We start from the raw sequence: 14,893 nt of genomic DNA on the forward strand, positions 1-14,893 counted from the left end.
ATGTCAATCAGTATTTGTATTGTATTCTTTTTACTGAGACCCAAACACTTAAAAGTTAAAGAGAACAATAGACATACTGTTATTTCCACCTGCATGGCTGCCAGTTACTGGGCAGCTATGCCTCTCTTTGCCACTGCAGGTGCTGCTGATGTTTCAAAAGCATTTTCTGAAATACATACAGGCAGAAAATATGAAGAAAATTAAAAGAAAGAGTTCAAGAACTCCAGGTAAAAGAAGTCCAAACACCATGAAAAGAATCAAAGTCATTGAAAAGTCTTCTTGAAAAGTGGACGCGCCCTACGTCAGCTGTGCCCCCCCCCCCCCCCCCCCCCCAACTGATGTAAATGCTTTCTTGTCAAAGAAGGGGAGGCTTGGGTTAATATCTTACTGCCTCTACTGTACTAGTGCCTTAAAAACTTTGAACACATGAAGTTTTCTGGCAAAGATGGTCAAAAAGACAGCTGAACTGTCAGATTTTCTGAAGAGTTATTCCATGTCCTACTAAACATGAAGCCCCTAGGAGCTCTATTAATACCAGCCTGACACTGGCCTTGATGCATGTGTGAGAGTACTTGTGACCCACATGCACATTTGAAGTAGTTTGTGAAGTTTTTGAAACATGGATGGTGCTTTGACGCTCATGGACAGTGACTAATTATTTATATATCAAGTGCACACATGAGTGCCAGCTGCCAGAAAAAATTGAATTCATCTTGTTAATACCTGTTTAAAAATTCTTGCCATGACCCAGGACCTTCATGCCAGGTACAAATGGCTCAGCAGAGAGACACTCCGTACACCAAAAGCAGCTCTCTACAGAACTTAAAATGATGTCAGGTTTTGGTCATTCTAACATCATAGCGTGTACATCTGAAACCTGCCATTTTTGAATCAGTCTGTTCCGTCTCTTCTTGGCATATTACTAATTAGAGGACATGGAAGAAGTGGCACAGCACTGCGGGGGGCACGCTTCCCCCTGAGAGCTACATCAGCTGTGATCATTGATTCACATGCATTGCAAGATCATTTCTAAAATAGATTTCCTAAAGACACTATTAGCATTTCAATTCACAACATCTGATATTACCTCCTACACAAATCAGTGCACAAATCACTTCACATAGTTGCAGTCATATAAATATAATAATAATTTAAATAAATATAAAAGTAATATATGAATAACAGAGTGTAAAAAAGTAATGGCAATATATTAAAACAGTCTCTTAACAGGAATGTAGAAGTATTATGGACAGTTTAATTTTTGTCGCCATTGTGTCTCATTTTTCCAGTTTTGGGAGACATTAATTGCTGTGGAAGTGACAGAAACCAACACATCCAAAGAATAGATACGCTTAAAAAAAAACCCAGAAGATTCTGCAGTGTTGTGCAAGAGGGAAAAGATGCAAGGTAATGTGTGTTTTAATCTCATGAATCATATAACACTGTAGCTTTCACAGTGTGCTGTGTGCAGGCAGGAGAAGAGGACCCAAACGCTGGACTCATTCAGGCAAAATGTGAACTCGAAGCACCTTTATTGCTAAACTCAAACAGAACCAAACCAAACTGAGAATACCAAATAAGCAGGCAGCCGGAACACACAGCTAGTTCGAGAGTACGACGCAACACTGACACAAGAAACACGGGACTTAAACACACTGAGGAAGTCATCAAGGAATTAGAGACAGAAGGGGAACAACGCCGGGGGAAATTGGGACTGACAAGACAAGCAAAGCAAAACTAGAAACACTACACACAGGCCAGGGAATATCAAAGTAAAAAAGGAAACAAGAAACAATTCACAAAGGTGAAGACTTGACACTACACTAAACACGAGGGCACAAGACCAACCTAATAACCAAACCCTTAACTAGAATACTGAAACATAGAAGTATAATAATAATCAACAAAGCCCATAATACAGAAGCAAACCAAAACATAAGAACTCAAAATGCTGGGTCAAAATGACCCAGAACCGTAACAGTAGCTACATGTTTGCTATTAGCCGTTTACTGTTACCTTGGTAACCCTTGTGTTGTCATGAGGTCATTTTTGACCCCTGAGGACAACAGGTGTGTGGCAATCGGGAGGACATTACACGGGTTAAGTTTGCAACTGTTGTTAATGTCAACCTAAAACACTTCTTTTTTGTTTTGTGTGCCATACCACTGATTTCCTTTTCAATACAATACCCAGTAAAATTCAGGGTGGTATTACTTTGCACAAAAACTTAATGTGTTATTGCAAAGAAAAGCGTCTGGACTGGGCTTTTCTTTGCAAGCACCTTTGACTATGATGACCTGGATGACTGAGAACCTTCACAGACTTAATGTGTTATTGCAAAGAAAAGCGTCTGGACTGGGCTTTTCTTTGCAAGCACCTTTGACTACGATGACCTGGATGACTGAGAACCTTCACAGACTTAATGTGTTATTCGATTTCAGATTATAGCTTAATGATTACAGGACATCAGACTACTTGTTCTTATTGTGTAATTATAAAGAAGTATCATACAGAAATAAACAACCTGAAGTTTCAACAAAAACATTCAACATTCACACTTTCCCTCATTCACAGTAGTGCTGTGCCACACTACAAATTTTGTTATTGATCCAATAACAAGTAAATACAGGGCCAATAATTTTAAGTTATTCAGGCAGCTAATTGAGGGAGAGTAGTGTGCCATGACTTATGGGATGAATTCTCAATTTGCAAATTCTGAACACATTTTAATCACCACCGTATCACTGTGATTGTTACCTGTGTATTGAAACTGAGTTTCTGGAGGCCTGGAATGTAAAGCTTTCTGCCTTTTAAAGCACACAAAAAGGTTTGGACATTTTTCATAGTGCATGTTTGAGATTTATTTTTTCCAAATAAATAATTAACACAGTTCAGCGGGCTACATACTGAACTAGTACCGATCCAGTTGTGTTAATATCAATCTGATGCCAATCCTAGTGTTGGTAACGATACTATCAATAAGTGGATCGATCCACCCACCTCTGTTTTGCTGCATTTTTCTATCCTGTGTTGTTTTCTTAAGTTGCTCTGCATGTGTGTATGGTCAGAAGGGGGCCTATTTCACTGGAAAAGTGACAATTAAAGGCTTAATCAATCTTAATCAATGTGACCTGTTAGGGCTACTATGCATTTTGCATCATGTTTAAGATAACTGGATTTAGTAGGGAAAAAAAATTGTGGGTATTGGCAAAATAGAAAAAAAAAAGACCATTTACATCTGAAAAATCAGCAGCTCTCATTGTTTAGATAGCTGTAATGCCATCCACCCATCCATCCATCTTCATCCGCTTTATCCGAGGCCGGGTCGTGGGGGCAGCAGCCTAAGCAGAGAGGCCCAGACCTCCCTCTCCCCAGCCACCTCCTCCAGCTTATCCGGGGGAACACCAAGGCGTTCCCAGGCCAGCCGAGAGATATAATCTCTCCAGCGTGTCCTGGGTCTGCCCCGGGGCCTCCTCCCGGTGGGACATGCCCGGAACACCTCACCCAGGAGGCATCCTTGTCAGATGTCCGAACCACCTCAGCTGGCTCCTTTCGATGTGGAGCAGCAGCGGCTCTACTCTGAGCCCCTCCCGGATGGCCGAACTTCTCACCCTATCTCTAAGGGAGAGGCCAGCCACCCTTCGGAGGAAGCTCATTTCTGCCGTTTGCCGCTGCCAAGACTGGCAATAGCTGTAATGCTTTGAGCATATCTTCTTGGAATCGGCTCTTCCGAGAAGGTGCACTTGAAGTTGTCACTCCAGTAACCAGAAATTCCAGTTCATATTAGATTTTTCCGGTCACTGTAAGAGATAAAAAAACAACCTGGCTTCTTAAGCAGTTGCGCAGCTTGCCAGAGAGAGTGCGAGGTGAACAGCTGTTCCACAGGTAAGAATACTTATGCTGTACTTGTGTTGCAATTAGTAGTTTTTCTGTCTTTGTATAGTTTAAAGTCCATTCAACAGCAAGTTAGTGAGATAGGTTAATGCTCTTTATGAGTTCATACTTTGAATTCGCTGATTGTAAACGACTCACTTTCCTCCCTCGTGTGCTTGCACATGGGCATTTTTTGTCAGTGTTTAAATTCAACGACGTTTTTATTGACATAAGCTTTGTGTTTGAATAGATTTTGACTTTATGTAGTGCATTTATAGAGGAATGGGCATAATAAGGATAGTTTTTTAATTTTTTTTGAAAGGTTGAGTTTCAGAGAGTGATACATTCTCATGTTATCATCTTCATCTTTTCAAAGGTTTGGTGTAAAAATGAAGCCAGGTATTGTATGAGATCTGGGAAACTTGATGGGTGGTTTTTGTTTTTGGTGCTGATATTTCCTGGTTTTTGCAGATGAGCACAGAAGGTTAATCTGACAAAGACAGAATCTAATGTACAAATCTGACACGTTTATTAACAGCTGATTTCGTCTGCTAGCCAGAATTAAAACTTTTCAGTTCTTACATATTTTGCTGGTATTCAGCAAAATATGTAAGAACATACAAACATAGAACTGGAAATACAGATTTTTGTTAATAAGGCGAATCTTTAAGGTCACCTTTAAGCACAAAACTACTAAACAGCCTTTTTGTTGCCCTCAGTTAGAGGCAGTTTGTTCTATGGACCTCCCAAAGCAGTGACAGAAGTAAGAGCTGGATACCTGCATAAGTCTCCTCCTCCAAAACTGATGACAACAGAGGTAATATAACCCACTCAGAGATCCAGTAATTGTACTTATATTTGCAGTTCTTTGTGAAAAGTACAAAACATTGTTTAACCTTTTTTTTTTTTTTTTGCAGAAAGCATGGAAGAAACGTTTCTTTATCCTGTTCAAGCTCAGTGACACAGAATATCAGCTCAAGTACTTCAGAAGAGAGGACAAGGACAAGGCAGCTGGAGAAATAGACTTGTCACAGTAAGTTCTTGCATAACACTTTAAAAGCTCACCTTAAGCCATTAAGGTCTTTGAGAATGTAAACCAGCTACTTTTCTCTCCTTTGTTTTCCAGCATATTCTTTCACCAACACAAATGTGTGTTGAACTTTTAAAATACCAAATCTAAAAATACAATTTCATGTACATACATGTTAGAATTTGAAGTGGCACGATGCAAATAGGGCAGCTCTGCTTTTGAGGGTTTAACTTTTTTCAATCCTCCATCAGGGTCTCACTGTTGCATGTGAGTCCGCAGCATCAACCAAAATGGAACTGGATCCAGAAAAGCTTTAAATGCTCCCCTTCCTGTGTGCTCTTCATCAGGACTACGGAACGGGACTACTTCCTTGTCGGGGAGAACAGGTCAGTCAGCAGGGCTTTATGGGCTACATAAAGCTCGCATGCATTTTCTATATCCCAATTTATCATTCGTGCATTTTATTACACTGTTCTGTAAAAGTTCTAGGCAAACCGCAGTGCAGATTGTCATGTGGCGTTTTTCTGTTTCTTTTGTCTGTTGTGCCCAAGTACTGACTGCTGTTGTGTGTATGGACCCCTAGAATACAGAATTAAAAACAAAAACAAAAAAAGGAATCATAAATGCTTTTCAAAATAAACTACAGTCATTTTGTTATGACAATGTCTGACTCATCTGAAGTGTGGATAAAAGCAGCCAACTTTAATGGGTGTAACTTTTTCAAAAGAGATTGGTTTATATTGTTTTCTTTTTTTTTCTTGGGGGGGGGGGAGGGGGGGGGGTGTCCATAATATGTTCCTGTAAAAGTAAAAAAAAAACAACCAAAACCAAGACAACAGGCTTTCAATTACACTTTCTCACCTCCCCCCTGCCCTTCACACCCTATTACTATTTTAGGAGGTTTGAACAATCAAAAAGACACCATAATGCTGCTTTCTGGTTTAGTAACATTCATCATCTGGTGACGGCTTTGCTCAAACTAAAGTGCCCCTTTTTACTAAATTGTTATTATTTCCACTCTGCGTTTAGTTTTGGTATTGAATTTTAAATTAAACCCAGTAGCTGTCATTTGTGGAGCCTAAAAAGACCTTCATTGGTATCCTTTATTCTTCCAGTGACGATGTCGATGGCTGGTTCTCTGACCTGTTTGATGCAATGAAAAGCCGACCTCATCAACTCTCCTCTTCAGGGGTACATTTAACCTTTTTTTTTTTTCGTAAAAATAATAAATAAAATTTAATTATATGCAGTGTTTGCTTCTTGTGTCACTGACTTGGACCATCCTGCTCCTACAGGAGTTCCCTTATAAGCAGGCAACGATTGAGGTAAATACTCAAAATCTACTTGGCGATATCTACTCAACACATGCACAGCATCTGAGGAAAGCTTTGACATTTAAAAAAAAATACATTCACTTCACATGGAGTCAGTAGCTGGTAACCTCAGCTTAGTTAAGACTGTAAACAGCTTGCCAGCTAACAAAATCCACCTACCAGCAGCTATCCGACGTATATCTTATTCGAAATCTGTATAAAAAATAAAAAGTCATTTTTATTATCTGTCAAAGTATTTCGGGTTTACAGAAAGAAAATAAGCTGTACATTCAACAAGTTAATCCCCTGCAAACTCCTTTGTTTCCAGTCTTTGTGTTGAGATAAACAAGCTATACTACTTCTATGTTTGATCTCTAGAAAAGGAAGCAGATAACCTTGATATAAATATACAGTGCCACCTTCTATGACAAAAATAACAACAAAAAAATCTCTTTTTTTACAGGTAATTTCAAAGCCACTCATCAGAAAGATGAATTCTTTCGCAGAGGCTGAAAAGGTTAGTCACCAAAAGCTCTGTGTTCATTTGGCTCATGCTTTCAAAACCAGAAAGCATCCAAACGCTAAATTATATCCTAATTTTTTTTTCTTTCTGCAATTTTCTTTGTTCTTCCAATCCACGCTTCTCAGTTGCATAAAATATTTTTTATAAGGGTTTGTTTTGTCAGGACAATGCAAATGTTTGAATGTGTGCGTGTGTGATTTTACTTGTCAGGGATTCCTAAAAATCCGGTCAATGTCCGATCCGTCCTCAAACACTTTGGAGAATGTCACTGAAAAACCCGAGGTGCAACATCTTCACTTGACTTTTCGTAGATAGTAAACAAAATTACCTCTCTCCATTTGAGAATTAGACTTGACTGTATGCATTATTGCTTTGCATCTTACTCAACAGGAGCAAGCGGATCCTAAAAGACGCGCATCTGAGCCTGTGGAACCAATCTATGATGTTCCAAGACCACAAAAAGTACAACTGGGATTAAAAATTATTTTCATTGCTAATTCTTTGGCCTGATCAATCATGTGTTTTCTCTATAAAATGACAAATAGAATATGTTCATGTTAGAGTTTTCCAAAGTCCAGGTTTGACAAAAAAAGCAGCACAAAACCTAAAGATAAACAGTTTCGTAGAATATGTGACAAATGATGAATCACATCTTTGATCAAAAGTACAGTGACTAAGACTTTTAGTAAAACCAATTTCTTTTTTAAATTATGCACAGAATGTGAATAAAGATGGACCAACAAGTGGGAAACAACGCAACAGTGTGGAATCATTGTAAGTATTAATTAATGTTTCCATTGTCATACAGACTTCTTTAAAACTTGTCATAATGTTTGTTCTCATTTAGATATGAAACAATGAGTGGCTTCAGATATATTGAAGAATCAGCTCAGCCAGAGTAAGCATACAGAATTTTTTAAGATAATGACAATAATAATGATAGCTAACTGCTTATGGTTGCTGAAAAGGTAACCGTACCAAATGCCTCTAGGGACCATGAAGTTGAGGACGCTAACAAAAGCACGCTGATGAGGACCGTCATTCAGACCTTTGACAAAATGAAGACACAGGTGTCCCCGCTGCCCACGTTTGCTGAGGAGCCAGATGATGACAACAACAGGTAGCTCTCACGCAGTTAATGGTCCTATCTCTGTTTGGCTTGTTTACTTCAGTCTTCTATATCAGTGCCCTGGAGCCCTTCGTGACATGTGTTGTGAGCACCCTACAAAAATAATAATCACAGATAACTGTGGTGCCACGGGCACAAACACCTTGACAACAACCAGACTTATTTTTAGAGCACGGAACTGTTTACACTACAGGAAGAGGCAAGAATTTATAAAAGGCAGCGTTTCAGAGCCAGTTTAGCAACAAATGTGCTTGGCAACATGAAACATATCTTCTTATCTTGGGAAAGAAGTTGTGTCTCAACTCGCACTCTGCCTCTACACTTGGACTGAACATCTTTACTGATTCATTTACAGTTAGGCTGTGAATGTGTGTTATGGCACAACTGAAAAAGGCCTCAGATTGGGTGAAACAGTTTAACATAATCTGTGTTATCTGTACGTGAATCCAAAGGCGCTTTTAAACTAAACTTATTTGTGTGCATTCTCTACTGTTGATGTCTGTTACAGATTATTTACACAAATTATTTGTTTTAAGTCATTTTGCTTCTTATGTAAAAGCCTCTTGGCTTGCGTACAATAAAAACATTGTGAAAAGGTCAACTCAGGTAGCTTGCCTGGTAAAGTGTCTCTTTTGTTCTGTCTTCCTGCCCTCACCCACAGCCGATCGCAACAGATTTTTTCTGTTAAAAAGGAGTTTTTTCTTCCCACTGTCGCCCAGTGCTTGCTTATAGGCGAGTCTTTGTATTATTTTACAGTCTTTACCTTACAGTATAAAGCGCCTTGAGGTGACTCTTATTGTTATTTTGCACTCTACAGACAGAATTCAATTAAACTGAATTTTGTCCTGTACAAACGTTTTATGCTTTTTGCAGAGGATTGGGTTCCCTTTAATTCCTATACTGCAAATCACTCACTCGTCATGTCTTTCTTAATAAATAAAAAGGAATCCCATCAAACAATACAAGGTTTCATCATCCTATATTTAAAGCACTGACGACACACTGTTTCTTTCTTGCATTCATGCTTTTCTGTTTAACAATGATGTTCTTTGTGCAGCGAGGCTAGAAGGAACTAAAAATTTAAGTGCGTCAATCTGAGGTGGAGTCTTAGATTTTGTTTTTCCTCTGCAGAGCAAGTTTAAACCAGTCAGTTTGATCTTCCCACACTGATCACCAGAGTAACAGACCGGTGTTTCTTGCCTATTCCAGTTTTTAGCCATTATCTCCTGCTGCTGTTTGCCTTACTAAAATTTCTGTGATACTGACCTGTGTAGTAATTCTTCCATTTCACACCAATGTGGCTAACTGGTGTGCTGCAACACTGAAAGATTGCTTCTGTACTCCCTCTCTCTACAGTGTGGCATAAAAACTCCTTTCCTCCACTGCTTCTACATTTCGCCTTTTTGAATGTTTTGCCTCGTCCATGCTGCATTTATGACACATTTGGTCCTCTTTTTTGAGTAACTGCAAAAGACACTATCATGGGGGTAAATGTGGATGTCTGTCCATTCCAGACTTGCAATACAGTGCCAATGACTGTTGTTGTATGCATGCAAAGTGTATGCAGCCAGACTACACATTTACTAATATCTGGTGTTTTATTTCCTTATGCTATACAGTAAACGCTGGTCTACAGATTTAAGCAGCAGCTCTAGTGACCGTGGTGCCATGTCCCCTGTTGAACTATTGGATGCATCTGAAAAAAATGACTCCAATGAGAGGTGAGATTAGACAGGAAGCAAACACAATGTGCCAGTAGGTGTTAACCTGTATTAGGGATAAGTTGCTTTACTTGACACATGGACATGGTAGCATTTTAAAACCCAACTATAGCAGTGTCTGTCATATAAAAATAAAAAAGTTGTCACCACAGTCTGACTTAACCAGAATTGAATGCTGACATGTTAGACTGGTTGGCGTGGTTTCTGGAGATTTCTACAAGAAGACGATGACAGCTGGTGATAAGCAGCCTTTCAAAACAAAACAACAACAAGTCATTGAAGTTTTAGCCAAGATTTTAAATAGGTTATGTGTAAGAGTCCTGCCTGTTATTGTTTTCTTTTGTGTCTTCATGTCTATGCATGTCCCATGTCTCCATTTCAGTGACATCATGGTCTATGCTGAATGCTTTTTTTCTAATATGGGACCTTTTAATGCCTTTGTCTTACTTATTACCCTTCTCTTCCTGGCCTATATTTAGTGTGTGTGCTTCCCCTTTGCTTTTGTTGTTCACAGGTTGCGATCTTCCCCTCATTTCACTTATTGTTAACTAATTTGATTAAAACTGTGTATTTTTCATAATGTTTTTTGGGGGGAAATTAGTACAATTAATGAGTACAATAATATAAATACGATTCAAGTTGTGAGGAAAGGTTAGATTTAGCTTTAGATGTACTTCTCTTACGGATACAAGATATAACACTCCCTAATAAAGCTTTTGTTGTCTTTTAATTTTCTTTCAAGTATTGACAGAGAGATTGATGTGAAAGACATGTATTTCAGAAGGCAGTGCACACTAACTGAAGTAAATGGACACTCAAGTTATAAACGTGATATTAAAGCATGAAAGATCACCCAGTTTGAACTGATTTGAGTCATACCTTTAAAGATTTGATAGAACGGTGGATGTTGTTGTCTTTTGTCTTTCTTTCAAGCTCTGACCACAGAACAGAAGAGCGGGATATTATGGTGAAACAGGCAGACCTTAAAAACTACCTGACCCTAACAGAGGTGGATAGGAAGCCCAGGTGGGTTTATCAAAAATCAGGATGAAATCCAACAATCCTCCAACTGAAAATGTATTCACATAGGAGTGCTTTGAGTCAGATAACTGAGAAGCCTAATTGGAAGATGTAGTGTCAAATGTTTGACTAAATGCTTTCCAACTTTTTAATATTTATGGAAACACAAAAATCTCAGACATTTGTGTCATATTTACTCAGGTCTGTTGATCAGGTTTTGTTTAATCCTGTGTATCGCTGGCAAAGCTGGCCACAGTTGGACTGTTTGTCCTTACTTGCGCTTTTACAGCTGACGAGGCTTAATATTGTTTATTCATGGCATGTTTGAATTTATTAGGCTATTTCTTGTTTCAGTTTAATTGCTTTTCTCTGATATGTTTGTGCTGATATTTTGCATGCCACTATGCATAGCGGCGGTCTCATCTGTTCATCCAACATTTAACATGCTAACTGAGACCTGTAGAATCTCGGATGTAGATCTTGTGTTTTTTGTAATTTCTTGGAGTGAATTTGCTTGGACATCCACTCCTTAGAAGACTGAGGCATTGCGTTAACACACACAAATGCTCATGAAAACTGCCAAAGCTGCTTTCATAACATGCTCAGACTTGCTGATGATCAAGTGCATACAATTATAAGCACCTGGCCTCTAATGAAATGAAATGAAATGCCCATGGAAGCAGTAAGCATGCACTTCAATTTTTAAAGGACTGTATACAGTCCTGTGAAAACCTTTTTCTGTGGTATGCTAAATAGAAGAGCCAGAAGCTAGAGTGCTTGGAAAACTCAAACCTCTCTTTGTGTATGTGTGTCAGTGTGTCTGGGTGGACGGGACAGCCACAGACCGTGTGTCTGTTCCACAAAGGCGACCAGATTCTGGCAGTTAATGACCTGCAGGTCAGCACTGTGGAGGAGTTCACCACGTTTATCAGCAAGTCACTCAAGAATGAGGTATGCTCATAATTTGCAATCAAACAAATGACAACGCACTAACAGATTATAAGAGTCCATGATATAGATGTGTTAATTCATGCATGCATTCAGTCTATCTGAAAAGCAAATCTGCTTTCAGGTGAAAGTGACCCTCCTGCGTCAACCTAGAAACCAGCAGCTGCACATGCCAAACTTCACCTGCACTGATTGGCAAAATGCTAATTAGAAATGAGAAATTTCATTCTTCTACAAGCCAGCATGTGTTTATATGACCTGTGCTGACCACTTATTTTGGTTTTTTGTTTTGTTTTTAAAATCTGTCACCAGTTTACTCAACAAATGAAGGATGAAAATAATTTTGCACCTTGCATGAACCATATTTGTGACCAGATAGATGTGATCTTCTTTTGGACAAGTACTCAGTGTATGTTTCAGTGCTTGTTTAATTAACTGCAGATAAGAGGAAACTGTCAAAAGTTACCAAAGAAGGAAACAAAAGGCAGAAAAATATTTCCTCATGCTGCATTAACGGTGCCTTTTCCCAGGCTGATGTCAGTGTCTGCAAGATATTAAATTGTACATGACATGTTGTGAAGAAATGGTGTAAATATGTAGATTACAGTAAATATTGAGCATATTCGAATGTCTTCAAGTACAATGCCAAGTACTTTTTCCTAACATAACCTAAGATCACCAGAATCACCAGCTAACAGATTTACCCTAAAAAGTTACGGTTGAGCTCTTTTTGACAAAGTTATATATTTCATGTATTTTGAAGATATACACGTGTGCATTTAAAGTATTAAAATCCCATTTTATTATATTCCTGCAGCTTAGGAAAGCCAGATATCTAATGTGAATGCTATCACCAAGGGATGCTGATAAATCTCTGGTTTACCTTGTAACCACTGAAGTCTGGTGATTGAGAGCAGTGTCACAAAACGGCCGGAGGCTGAGTACCAAAATCAAACCCACGTGCAGAGAACCCAAAGCGGAGGCTGAGGAAAGGATTTAACAAAGTTTTATTAGCTAGCACAAGGATGATGTTTACAATGGCACTTGAATTAAGGCTTGACACATGGGGCGTGGGGGTCTTGGCTAGGAGAGAGGGATAAAGCAAGGGGACAGGTCCAAGAAAGCAACAGCAGCTGGCTGGTGATTAGGTACGCACTGGAAGAGAGGAGAGCAGTGTTAAAGCAGTAGCCAATGAGTTCTGGAGAGGGTGGAAGCTATGGAAACTGTGCAGGTGGGAGATGGAAACGTTGAAGGAGAGGTGGTGTGGTCCGGGTGGGTTTGGTGGTGTGTGTCAGCTGTCCTGGGCGGTGAAGGTCCCGTGGTAGTGTAAGGGGAGGAGGGCGGGCAGGTGAGGCAAGGAGATGATTCTGAAAGCAGGCGGGTTAACCAGATTCCCAGGAGCAACTAGAACACAAGATTGCAAGGTTAGTAAAGCACTTGAGAATCATAGACGTGACGCATGAGGCCTGGTTACCAACATGGGGTTGTTGACGAACTGGCAAGGAAGCAGTGTCAGCAAGCAGCTTAAATCTCCAACCTAATTGCCTCAATCAGCTCCAGGTGAGGGAAGCTGTAGGTCCTGCCCATGGGTGGATACCAGGGAGACCCAGACCTTCAGCAGAATTTTACAGCCACACACCCGGACCATGACACAGAGAATCTTTGTATGTATGCAGTGATTACACGAGTGCACAAATAAAATGCTGGCATACATTATTTTTTTCTGTTTGACTTTTTTTTTTTTTTACGCAAGGATTCCTTGATAGTAAGTCAAAGCAAGTAGGAGATGAACAATGAAGAGACCATTAGGTGATGTCCTCAGCACCTTGGGGAACATTAATATGTAGACAGAATCGTGTTGCTTCACCTATTTGTGCTGTTTTGAGACATGTAGTAGTGACTCAAATAACTGAGGACACTTGCACACTTTACTTTGTAGGAACTGTACTTTGTACTTGGTTGTAATCTTTTTTGTATTGTGCCAAATAACCAGCGCTGTTCCAGGTGAAGGTCCAGCATTAAATGGACTCTATCTGCAAGGCTTGTTCCCTTGAACTGCTGCAAACCAGTTTGTTCGGAATCGATTCATTCTTTCATTTTTTATACTGACTCTACTGTTTGAATGTGGCAGCAGAAATTGAGACTCATCAGACCAGATAATATTTTTCTAATCCTTGCCTGTCCAGTTTTAGTGAGCATGGTTAAACTGTTTCTTCAGTTTCCTGTTATCTAACAGGAGATGTCCCTGGTGAGGTCTTCTGCTGCTGTAGCCCATCTGCCTCGAGGTTTGAATGTTGCTTAAATCACCTTTCTTCTCAGTTTGAACTTCAGCAGGTCATCTCCACCATGTCTACACGGTCTAAATGAATGGTGTTACTGCCATGTAACTGTATGATTTGACATTTCCATAGCATAACATGTGAAATAAAATGAGAGGGAAGAAGAACAGGGAATGAAATGCCTAATATGTATATATATATCTATATATACATTTTTATTTTTTTTTTTGCCAAAAACTAACATAAGTGGTTAAATTTAAAAGCTGTGAATTAATATTCCAAGCAGCTCTTCTGAGTGCTTTTATGCAAAGAGGTGATGTGGAAACCAAATTCCTAGATTAACCTTCTAAGACCCGAACTCTTCCATGGCATGCATTTTTAATTTCTCTTTGATATTTGGGCATATTGGGACCCAATGAATGTAAAAACAAAGAATCACCAGATTTGTTTTTTTTTTTACCTGATTTTTGTTCCTAACAAAAATGAGAGCCACGTATGAGGATATTAGTTTTAAATTTTGATGGAACAGTGGCAGTATAATGTCCTTGTAAGTGGATATCAGGCCCTTAGAGCAAAATTTAGTATTTTGGTCTAGACAACCCAAAATTGGATCTCCACATATGTGGACGCCAGATCCTAGGAGGTTAAAACTGTATAAATAAATTGCACCCTGCAGTGTGCTACAGTGTTTCTCACATGGTGGAATCTACAGGACACATTTCTGAAGTGCAGAATTAAACTTTTATTGTTTTTTTCCTTTTCTCTCCTCTTACTCTGGTATCTGATGCTCAAAATACACACGCACATGCACCCTGAAACACCTTAACACATGATAAGACAGATGGTTTAACTTAAGGATGAACAAAAAAAATGATCAAAAACCATCTCTGTACTGTATGTCTGCTGACCCAGAGGTAAAATTAGCCAAATTAGCTATTATCAATATAATACTTAGAGTCATAATATATCTTATAAATCTATAAGCTTTGGTGTGCTCTTTTAGGTGCTTTTATGTAGATTAGGGAATAAAACAGATTCTTTAAAGAAGGCAATAGAA

The 14,893-nt window shown here is 39.1% G+C and overlaps 1 protein-coding gene across 2 annotated transcripts; it reads left to right on the forward strand.

Moving 5' to 3' along the window:
* The first annotated feature begins 3,851 nt into the window (after positions 1 to 3,851).
* Positions 3,852 to 14,754, forward strand: LOC146381590 (pleckstrin homology domain-containing family S member 1-like). 2 transcript variants are annotated; one of them, XM_084937679.1, is made up of 17 exons: positions 3,852 to 3,885; positions 4,250 to 4,272; positions 4,593 to 4,690; positions 4,791 to 4,906; positions 5,155 to 5,289; positions 6,019 to 6,094; positions 6,199 to 6,228; positions 6,680 to 6,733; positions 6,950 to 7,021; positions 7,130 to 7,201; positions 7,458 to 7,513; positions 7,587 to 7,637; positions 7,731 to 7,859; positions 9,488 to 9,589; positions 10,523 to 10,615; positions 11,425 to 11,560; positions 11,682 to 14,754. In XM_084937679.1, exons 2-17 carry the CDS (start codon positions 4,263 to 4,265, stop codon positions 11,766 to 11,768), a joined length of 1,317 nt encoding a protein of 438 aa, XP_084793805.1. In that variant the 5' UTR covers positions 3,852 to 3,885; positions 4,250 to 4,262; the 3' UTR covers positions 11,769 to 14,754. The 2 variants fall into 2 exon arrangements, with proteins under 2 accessions (XP_084793805.1, XP_084793804.1); XM_084937678.1 differs by lacking the exon at positions 3,852 to 3,885 and having other exon boundaries at positions 3,896 to 4,272.
* Positions 14,755 to 14,893: the final 139 nt, after the last annotated feature.

Source organism: Perissodus microlepis, chromosome 8 (genome assembly GCF_051167445.1).
Source record: "Perissodus microlepis isolate ML-2025 ecotype Zambia chromosome 8, ASM5116744v1, whole genome shotgun sequence".
In the NCBI taxonomy this organism is placed as follows: domain Eukaryota; kingdom Metazoa; phylum Chordata; class Actinopteri; order Cichliformes; family Cichlidae; genus Perissodus; species Perissodus microlepis.